The 10,818-nt window shown below is 50.9% G+C and overlaps 1 protein-coding gene across 7 annotated transcripts in view; it reads right to left on the bottom strand.

The window, feature by feature from the left end:
* Positions 1-4,637: 4,637 nt before the first annotated feature.
* HIF3A (hypoxia inducible factor 3 subunit alpha) overlaps positions 4,638-10,818 on the bottom strand; it is a 49,437-nt gene continuing 43,256 nt past the window's right edge. For all 7 annotated transcript variants that reach the window (XM_087971258.1, XM_087971260.1, XM_087971261.1 and 4 more), the window contains 5 exons: positions 9,988-10,083; positions 8,031-8,413; positions 7,095-7,206; positions 6,890-6,986; positions 4,638-5,722 (listed from right to left, as the gene is read on the bottom strand). In XM_087971258.1, the coding sequence (XP_087827384.1) occupies positions 5,571-5,722; positions 6,890-6,986; positions 7,095-7,206; positions 8,031-8,413; positions 9,988-10,083 (840 nt within the window). In that variant the 3' untranslated portion in view covers positions 4,638-5,570. The remainder of the gene's footprint in view (positions 5,723-6,889; positions 6,987-7,094; positions 7,207-8,030; positions 8,414-9,987; positions 10,084-10,818) is intronic.

Below are 10,818 nucleotides of genomic sequence, written 5' to 3'. Positions count from 1 at the left end.
GGGGGCGTGAGAGAGCAGAGCACCATGGGCACCTGGGCCGTGCTGCCAGCCAGAGGTCAGATCTCCGTCGGGGTCGGGAGGGTGTTTGCACCCGGTTGTTGTCGGCTGGCAGCCGTTCCAAGCGACTTGGAAAGGGGACGAGAGCACCATGGCCACACCGTGGTCTAAATTCAAGGAGGAACAGAGCACCGTTGCTCGGGGGGAGAGCTTAGCACCAAACGTCGCTGTTAGACGACGCGTCCCCAGAAGTACAAACGGCCAAAGCAGGCGAGAAACGTTCCCCTTGCAGGCCAAGAGAGGAGGGGTTGTGGACACGGGCGCTGGCCCAGGCGACCCAGAGACACCGGCCTCTTGCTCCTCCTTTCCCAAGAGGAGTTGGTCTGCTGGACATTCAGAGAAGCGTGCAGGCAGCAGCAGCATCCAGCTTTGGGGCAGACGATTGGGTTAAAAAGCTACAATTCCTATGATAACAGCAAAACGTCAACAATAATTGGGGAGAACCATCATTTCTTTTTCCCACCAGGATCCCCAAGAAAAGAAGAAGATGATGGGTTCGAAAGGTTACACGATACAAAGAAAGCAAAATGGAACGGCGGACGGTCAGTGGAGGCAAAGATGCCCCTTTGCTCTGTGGCTGGGGATTTAAAATTAGAATCCTAACAAACTCAACAAAAACGAGAAGAAGAGAGAGAAAGAGAGAAAGAGAGACATCTTGTCCTGCGTTCTTCACCTGGCTTTGAAATTCTATTGTTCTGTGCGTGTCTGTCAAGTGCGGCTTTTGAAAAAAAAAAAATACAGCTGCCTGAGCCAGTTGCGGCCCATCGATTTGTGAGATTGCGCGTGCTTGGTGTACTGCATTGGTGTGTGCGCTTGTATTTTGGGTGTACACGTAGGTGTGCGTGAGAGCTTGGCTCGCGTCGAAAAGGGAAACAGTCCAGGTTGGTAGGTCCAAGCGGAGCGGGTTGTCCTCACGGCTCCCTTCGGCGATCTTCTAGCGCTCCGAACCACGAAACTTGCAACGTTAACGACAACGTCAGGAAGGGATGGTCCCGTGCTCCATGGCACCAAGGAGGAACCTACCTTGTGCAAGACGGTCTGGGAATTAGCCACGTTCTCCCATTCCGCTATGTGCCACTGACCACGGCCACCTTTCCCTCCTCAACCGGGAAAGCGATTGGGAAGGGGCCGGATTCGTGGCAGGGCTGTGTTTTGCGGCTGCAGCTGGTGAAGTTGTTGATGTGAAGGCACGGGTGAACCATGACCGAGGCAAAGGTGGTGTCCAGGGCAGAACCGGCCCCTCTTTAAGACTGCGGTTTTCTACGCAGCTGATCGGCAAAGAGAACGGGAGGGAGGGGAACCTCCGGAAGAGAGTTCGCCCGTCCCGTTGCCGCCTTGCACGAGAGGCCAGACCCCGAAACTTTTGCAAAACGGTCATTCCCCAGCTGGATGGGAGTGGGAGACCCCCACTGTGGAAAACAGAGGCGATCGTGCCTCGACCGAGGGCCAGGACTTGCCTGTCCTGGGTGGGCCTGTTAACACCTGTGGATGGGTGCTCCCCCCCTACTGAGTGTCCCCACGTGTGTGGGGAGGGGGCAGAGGAGAAGAAAGCACCAAGAGGGATGAGAGAACTTGGCTAAAAAGTCCTACAAATACGGAGCTTCCAGAATAAGAGATTTTTCTGGAGCTATTTGTTACCTAGCTGGGAAACTGGGCCACTTCTGCTACGGGAAAAGTGGTCGGTCCCTGGGTTCCCCGTCAAGCTAAATGACAACCTTTCTCGGACACAAGCACCAACGGGACAGACCCACACACACACACACACACACACACACATACACACACCTAAGGGAGGTGTGAGAAAACACTGGTTTTAGCTTACGTTGTCTCCTGTCACTCCGTTTTTCCTTTTTTCCTTTTTTCTTTTTTTTTAAATCCAAAGGATTTGCACAGCGGGAGGGAAAAGCAGTGAATTGTGCAGACTTAAGCCTGGTTTGGGACCGGGTGCGAAATCCAACCTTTTAACATGCAAAAATAAAAAAAAACGCTGGTCAAAGTTTGCTGTTAAAAGTAGCAAGGCCGTGAGCTAAGCAACTGAGGGATTTATATCTATCTATTTAGATCTCTAGAAAAATGAAAAACAAAAACAAGCAGACTTGTTCTTCTTCTTCTTTTTTTTTTTTCCCTAAAGAGGGCGTTTTGGGGACCTCCCTCCCAACCCATCGCTAAAGGCCTTGATTGACAAAAAACGTCCCTGCGTGTATTTGTAGGGAAGGGTTGCGGGGATCGTAAGGGCCGTGCGGAGAGGAGAATTACTGTCAGCGTCCGATGTGATATTCGGGCAAGTGTTTAAGCTTGATTTAGACTCCGGCCTCGCTGCACGCCAGGGAACGTGCCCTGCCTGTTGTTCGGAGATGGTCGCGTAGCCGTGGCCTTTATAAGTCTGCGAATGTTGATGTTGTGGCTATGCGGTGCTCGAGGAACAAAGCACATGACAACACGGGTGTCCAACGATCAGCCTGAAACGTGTGCATCTCTGCGCGATGCAGAGTTGGGATTTGTGTGCCGCGTCGTTGGCCTTTCCGGTGTCTGATCCTGCCTTCAGGAATGTGGACTTCAGAATTGGCTTCGTGGGATTCTGATTAATTAATTGGTAGGGGGAACTGGAGGCTAAGACATATAAGGAATGGTTGCTGCAATTGGGTATGTCTGCAATTGGGTAGGACCAGGGGTGACATGAAAGCAGTATTCCAGTATTTGAGGGGCTGCCTCCAAGAAGGGGAGGGGGTTTCAATCTATTCTCCAAAGGACCCAAAAAGAAGCACTGGATGGAAATCAATCCATCTAAGGAGAGAAGCAACCTAGAACTCAGGAGGAATTTCCTGACAGTGAGAACAATTAATCAGTGGAACAACTTGTAAATTCTCCAACACTGGAAGAGATTGGACAACCATTTGTCTGAAATGATACTGCATTTCCTGCCTGAGGAGGGGGTTGGACTAGAAGACCTCAAGCCGTCTGCGGCGTATAGATATGTGTCGATGCCTGCGGGCAGTTGGAAGTCTAAATCAAGCTTTACTCGCTGGGATAATGTTACAACGGGACTTAAACACTGGCCCACATTCTCCTTCCTGGGCCACCGTTCAAGATTATTTAATTAAGTGCAACCCCTTTACATAAGTATTAACGCTTGGGGAGGGGTGGGCCTTCTCGATCCCAAAGACAGGACCAAAGGAGAGGCGAATCAACGTTTTGATGATGTCTGCTTGTCCAGAAGACATGGAACTTGCAGAATGGAAAAGCGTCTTGTTTTTTTTTTTAAGCCCGTTGGGGAGTTACGTGAATGCAAAGAGTTTGGTGGCTTTCCAGCGGAGGGCTCCAATCGGTTGAACAACCGGTTCGGGCTTCGGAGAGTAAAATAGCTGAGGCGCGGCAATCCGTTGTGCCGCGCGAATCAGCCAAGCTAAAAAAAAAACAGGGAAACATAGGGCAGGGCAGGGCCAACTGCTCACCGGAACAACCGGTTCTCTAGAACCGGTCTGAACCGTTAGCAGCGCACCACTGTCAGTTTCTAATCATGGAATTTGGGGGATATCATTGGAAAGCTTTTTTCCCCCCCGCATCAGAGTTACTTTTCCATGCTGCCGGTCAGATTGCAATCGATTTGAGTTGAAAGTAAAGTAAATCCACTGAGCATCATGAGATTAGCTTCTGAGTAAAACATTCATAAAATCGGGCTTTAAAAAAGTTGGGTGTCATTCCCACACAGCGGTTTTTCAAACTTTTGAGATGTGTGGACTTCAACTCCCAGGATTCCCCAGCTGGCTGGGGAATCCTGGGAGTTGGAGTCCACCTATCTTAAAGAAGCCAAGTTTGAAAAACCAGCTCTACATCATTACTTTGAACTGAGCTGCATTGATTTTAGCGCAACTTACTTCCAAGTAAGCGTGACGGGGATCGAGGTGTTAAAAACACAAGAGAGCACCTTTTTGGAAATTTCGATTTCCCCTTTCGTTAAAAATAGAAAAAAAAATATATATATCGTGATTGAAATATCGACAACAATGTCATTTCTAACAACGGATAACATTTTCATAGCACCGGTTCAAACTCGCTTAACGGAAAGCGTTCCCCCGTTATCGAAGATGTTTGCAAACAGGCCGTCCAACTCGAAGTTTAAAAACAGAGGACGGCCGTTCTCTTCTTCACTACAAAAAAACTTGTCGTGGAAATTGTCTTCTTTTTTTTTTAGGCCGTACTTTTTAAGGCTCCTGAAAATTTCTCTTCGGATTTCGGATTTGACAATCCTTTTTTTAGAATTTGGGATTTTGCAATTTTTTTCCCCTCTATTTTTCTTGGAAAGTTTTGACGACTGGCAGAGTTCAAAATGTTGCATGGGGCGTTGGGTGTTGTTTTTTTAAAATTATTTTTGGATGTTTCCCCACCCCCCCTCCCAGGCGTCAAAATTTTCAAGCTAGCCAGTCTTCCCCAATCCAGCTGTTTCCAGATGTGCTTTGGCTTGCCATGACAGCTGGCCGAGTCACAGATCTGCTACCTGCCTTCAAAACACACCTGGGGACTGCTTGATAAGGGAAGCTGGCATGCGCTTTTTTAAAAAAATAGGTGTTTGGTTGTTGTTGTTTTTGTTCTGACGCTTTTATTTCCAGCTTGCCTTGTTTTCTACATGGCATCTGATTTTTCTCTGCACCGAACGTGTGCAGAACTGAGAACGTTTTGTAAACAGAAAAAGATCTTTTAAGTAGGCCCGGATAGGGCCGAAGCACCAGCTGTTCTGGGGACTGATTATTCCATCAGTTGGCCATCTTTAAGGGGGAAAGATCACTCTAAGAGTCCAGGACAGGTGTTTCTCACCTGGCCAAAAATGTCCTCTCGGGAGCAGACACTCTGAGGACCTCCCTGCTTTTCCTTTTCAAAAGGTGAGACCTTGCTTTGAGGTCGATGGGAGGCACCGTAAGTATGTTGGGGAAGTCGTGGCGAGGCATTTCCCCCCCCCCCCGAGAGGCTAACGCAGATGGATGTTCACCCCGTTCTCGGAGCAGGTTCTCCCCACTTTTCACCTCCCTCGAAGGGGTAAACTCCTTTGTCCCAGGAATGGCTGGTCTTACAACCTGGGCGCATGCTGAAGGACCTGTCCTAGCGAGCAGAGGACAGAGGAGAAGGTAGAGCCCCAGGGGCTCTGCACCGCTCTTTCTCGTCCGTGGGGGGTGGATCCCTCTGTGGTGCTTTCTCTTCCCTCCGGGAATCGATCCCACTCCTGGCCCCCTTCCTCTTGGGTTCAAGAACATTCAGGCGGATCAGCACCAAAAGGGGTGGCAGAGGCCTTCCTCCCCCACCGTCTCCAGAGGGGAGAGGCTGCCTGGGGGAGGGGACGGGACTGAGGTAGGAAGAGTCCTAAGAACGCCAGTGGAGGAGGGTGGACGGGCGGGGGAGGGGCCGGGAGGGACCCCTCCCTGAGGGCATTTGGTTGGATTTGGTTCCGGGTGTCCCATCTGCAGAGCAGGAGTGTGGGATGAAGGTGCGGTGGGGGGGCAGGGGCGGTCAAGGGCGCCACTTCAGGTGGCCTGGTCCAGCTCCACTAGGAGTTCCTCCCCCAGCTGGAAGTGCTCTCCACCACGCCCGGAGACCTCCTCCTCGCCATCGTACAGGGCCAGCTGGGAGAGCGCTGGTCCGTCCACCACGAAGGGCAGCATGTCTCCTAAAAGGCCTGAGGTCAGAGAGCCAGGAGGGCGAGAGAGAGAGAGAGGGGGGTCATCAGGAGCTGGGACCTTCTTTTCAGGCTTCCCTTCCAATCTGGCCGCGGTAAGATGTCGGGAGAGGAGGAAGCGTCAAGCGGGGAACTAGCCTTGAATCCTTGCGCGGCTGCAAGAGGCATAGAGCCTGACGCCACCTAAATTTGATGGGAGCTTCTCTGGTTGTTCCCAAGGGAAGGCAAGCAGTCCAGGGAGATTCTTGCAATACAGGTAGAGCGCGATAACCTGGGCCTTTTGTGAGTGGATCTGGTTGCTTGCGCCAGCAGGACTACATCTCCCAGGGTTCACAAGGATGCCCTGGCCAACCACCACTGAGACCCTTCCTGGTATCCCATCATCAATGCTAAACGGGAGTGGGGAAACCACCAAGTTGGGAGAGCTCCAAGGACCCCAGAGTCCCCCTCCTCTTTCTCCTTCCCCTCCTCTTTGCATTCTCCTCCTCCTCCTCCTCCTCTTACACTCCACAAACCCCACCCCCTTCTAGCACTGAAGCTGCCACCTAGTTGGGTCATGAAACATCTGCAAAACCACCAAGCTGGGAGAGCTCAAAGGAGCCCATCATCCCCGTCCGCTTCCTCCTTCCCCTCCTCTTGCATTCTCCTCCTCCTCCTCCTCTCCTTCTCTTCCACTCCACAAACCCCACCCCCTTCTAGCACTGATGATGTTGCCTAGTTGAGTCATGAAACATCTGCAAAACCACCAAGTTGGGAGAGCTCAAAGGAGCCCCAGAGTCCCCCTCCTCTTTCTCCTTCCCCTCCTCTTTGCATTCTCCTCCTCCTCCTCCTCCTCTTCTCCTTCTCTTACAATCCACAAACCCCACCCCCTTCTAGCACTGAAGCTGCCACCTAGTCGGGTCATGAAACATCTACAACAAAACAACCCATCTCAAGAGACCACGGAGGCCCCTATTGGACTCTCAGGAGGCAAACGGGGGCGTGGGAGAGGCAAGGATCATCTTTAAACTTTTTACCCCCACAAGCAGCTGCCATCGGGGGCCGCCCAACCCACGAGAAATGTCCATTCAGCAACGGCAGGTCAAAGGGGCAGGGCAGGGGCTCCGTGCTGACCCCGCCAAGCCTTGTTCACCCAGCCGCTCAATTCCAGACCCCAGGGGCACTCACCCATGGGCTCCTCCAGGGCCAGCAGCTTCTTGCCCAGGGCCACAGAGGCCCGCTCGGACCGGGCATCCAGACACTCTTCCACACTGAGCAGAAAGCCCTGGCGGAACAGAAGGTTGTCTCTCGCAAAGGAGTTTTGGGTGGGTGGATGTGCCAGCTTCATGCCAGGCAATCTCCTTCCCAACGGGTGGGGCCCTTCGGAACTCACCAGGCTAAGCGAGGGCATCAGGAAACTTTCAGCCTCGTGGTTATGGGCACGCTTGGGGGGGCTGGTCTCCAGGAAGAGGTCCTTCTCTTCGTCCAGGCTAATCTCCCGAGTCCTGTTGGGGGAACGGGGGAGAAACTTTAGCCCAACACGGGTTCAAACTGAGGTGGGGAGGGCTGTTGTGCCACACGGCCCAGAGATGGGCTTTTCTGAAAACAAAACGGCTCAGGGCACACGTTTTAGATCGATGTTTCTCAACCTCGGCGACCTTAAGGTGGTGGGGAACTTCAACTCCCAGAATTCCCCAGCCAGCCGGTGGGGAATTCTGGGAGTTGAAGTCCACCCATCTTAAAAAGTGGCCGAGGCTGAGAAACCCTGTGTTTCAATGACGAGCGGATTGAAGAATTACGGCCGCAATATCGCCCCCTCGTTCCTCAAAATGATTTTAATTTTAAACTTCCAATTTTAGCAGGTAAAGGGGATGAGCTGGGCCAGACAAAGCTTCACCGTCTCTATTTTTGTGTTAAGGTAACAGTAAAAATTCCCCTCCTTGCACATACGTGTTACTCGTTTCCAACTCTAGGGGGCGCTGGTGCTCATCTCCGTTACAAAGCTGGAGAGCCAGCGATGTCCGAAGACGTCTCTCTGGGGTCATGTGGCCGGCATGACTAAACGCCTTCGAAGGCGCATGGAACGCTGTTCCCTTCCCACCAAAGGTGGCCCCTATTTTCCTACTTGCATTTTTACGTGTTTTCGAACTGCTCGGTTGGCAGAAGCTGGAACAAGTAACAGGAGCTCACTCCGTGATCCGGGATTCGAACCGCCGAACTGCCAACCTTTCCGATCGACAAGCTCAGCGTCTTAGCCACTGAGCCGCTGCCTCCCTCTTTTGTGTTATCGCCCTCCAAATTCTGATTTGAGTTCAAGTCAGCGACTGACCTCTTCCTCCCGCCCAAGGGAGACCTCTGGCCATTCAGACCGGCCCCGTCCTGCACAGACTGGATCTTGACCGATGCCACCATCTCCACCATCTGGCCTTCTCCGCAGGGCGAGTTGGCCAGAGGGGTCTCGACGGGGCGGCCTTGGCTCAAACTGCTGTCGCTGCCCCAGCGGGGAAGAGGAGCCGGTTCCAGCGGGCGTGGGGACACGCCATGGAAACTGCGAGAGCGAGGTCTCGGAGGGGGCGAGGCGGACCGGGGTCCTGCCCCCGCATCGCCTCGTTTCTCGGTCAGCCAGGGCGGGTGGTCGGTGCTGCTGAGCTGAAAATCGTCGTCCATCGAGATGTAAGGAGCCAGCATCTCTAAGTCGAGGCCTTCGTAATCCTGCAACGGGGAGCAGAGAGTTGTCAGTAGAGAGGGGGGGGAGTCAGACAGAATCTAGAACAGTTGCAGAAATTAGCTACAGTGGAGCCTTGGGTCGCGACTGTAATCTATTCCAGGATTTCGGCCGCAACCCGATTTGGTCATGACCGGAAGCATGACCGTCTGCGCGTGTGTGGACAACAAGACCCCCACCAAATGGCGCCGAAGGGAAAATTGGCACAGAAAGGGAATCTTTCCACTGTCAACTAAAAAAAAAAAATACTCCTTTGGTCTTTTTAGTTGCCAGCAGAAAGGGAGTGGGGGGAAAGCAGTGCATTCCTTAAATGCCTCAGATAATCACCCTGGCAGCCGAAGCTGTTGGCACGCAAGATTATTGCTGGAGAGCCTGATTGGTGACTCTTGGCTATGGAGGTGTCCCATGGGAGAATATACATCCAGGGGGTGGGGGGAAAGACCAGGGTGAAGGGGGAAATGAATGATGTATTTTAGTGTCGGCTGCACCCAGCTAACGCCAACATGGTCACTCCCAATAAATCTTTTTTTATTATTCTGAGACATGCAGCTAGAGACTTATGATTGAATGGGGGTGGATTTGTTGGAGCCCTGATAGCCAGCCCTGACATCCACAGCAATTTTGTTCACCACCCTATTTTTGAATTGTGACCTGATTCAAAAATCGGGTGGATTATTTGTTTGCCACCTGATTTGGTCACGAACAGAAGCGTTTGCGACCCGAGGTTCCACTCTATGTCTAGTTTAATGAAAAAAAGGATTAAGGGGGGACATGATAGCAGTGTTCCAATATTTGAGGGGCTGCCCCAAAGAAGAGGAAGGGGTCCACTTATTCTTCAAAGCCCCTGAAAGCAGGACGAGAAGCAAAGGATGGACACTAATGAAGGAGAGAAGCAACTTAGAACTAAGGAGAAATTTTCCAACAGTGATAACAATTAACCAGTGGAACTGCTTGCCACCAGAAGTTGTGGCTGCTCCATCACTGGGGTTTTTAAAGAAGACACTGGACAGCCATTTGTCTGAAATGTTCTAGGGCTTCCTGCCTGAGCAGGGGGTTGGACTAGAAGACCCCCAAGGTCCCTTCCAACTCGTGTTATTCTGTTAGAACTGAAGAAGCTTCTTGAATGAGAAGGGAAATGTTTTGAAACAATAAACCAAGACAGTCCAGTGCCTTTTGGAAAAAAATCACTTTGGGACAGCCATGACCTGCATGATGGAGAATCTCCCTAGATACCGAGTCAGGCCAAAGAACGGAGAAGGGGGCGGCGAAATATACACCAAAACCTGGAGGGGTTATTTCCTAAATGGGCTGAGTATTTTGGTAGCACAGTAGCTGAACATCTGAAATCCGCTTTCCCACAATTTGGGGGATGAAAAACCCAGAAGCAACACGAGTTTCGTGCTGAGAACAGGACAAAGTAAAACGAAGGAAAGAAGAAGGATCCTTGACTTATAGCCACAACTGACCCCCAAATTTCCATTCCTACGTGAGACAGTAGATAACGGAGCTTTGCCTCGTTTTACAGCCTTTTTTTGCCCCCCCCCCCCCCCAACGGTCATACCTGCAGCACCGTCTCCATGCTCTGCTCCTCCTTGCTAGATGCAAAGAGCTTCTGGACGTTCTCCATGTCGAAGATGAGCTCTTCCGGCAGGTCCGACTTCAGGGAGAGGAGGGGAGAAAGGAAATGAACCCGGAGGCTGGCGCAATCCCATCACCTTGGGGCCCATTTCCATCCCAAATAGGGCTTCTTCCTTCCTCACCCCCCCAAAGATGTCAAGGGAAGGCCATTGTAGGCAGGGAAAAGTTACCACAAGGTGATCAACAGAGAGGGGGGAGGGGGCAGAAGTGTGTACGGCTCTGGCCCCTTCTCTCCTAGATCCTTTTAACCAGAGACAGATAGATAGACAGACACACAGAGGGATGGATAAATGGATGGATAAACGTAGACAGATGGACAGATAGATGGATGATAAATATAGGGAGAGAGATGGATAGAGACAGATTTGGATAGATAGATAGATAGATAGATAGATAGATAGATAGATAGATAGATAGATAGATAGAGAAAGAAAGAAAGAAAGAAAGAAAGAAAGAAAGAAAGAAAGAAAGAAAGAAAGAAAGAAAAAAAAGAAGAAAGAAAGAAAGAAAGAAAGAAGAAAGAAAGAAGAAAGAAAGAAAGAAAGAAAGAAAGAAAGAAAGAAAGAAAGAAAGAAAGAAAGAAAGAAAGAAAGAAAGAAAGAAAGAAAGAAAAGAAAGAAAAAGAAGAAAGAAAGAAAGAAAGAAAGAAAGAAAGAAAGAAAGAAAGAAAGAAAGAAAGAAAGAAAGAAAGAAAGAAAGAGAGAGATGATAAACATAGGAAGACAGATGGATAGAGACAGACAGATTTGGATGG

The sequence above is a fragment of the Notechis scutatus genome, chromosome 8, assembly GCF_049901735.1.
Source record: "Notechis scutatus isolate UNSWTSFEM ecotype Mainland chromosome 8, rNotScu1.2, whole genome shotgun sequence".
NCBI classification, from domain to species: domain Eukaryota; kingdom Metazoa; phylum Chordata; class Lepidosauria; order Squamata; family Elapidae; genus Notechis; species Notechis scutatus.
The sequence above is the reverse complement of the archived record's forward strand: the minus strand, read 5'-3'. Positions and strand labels throughout refer to the sequence as shown.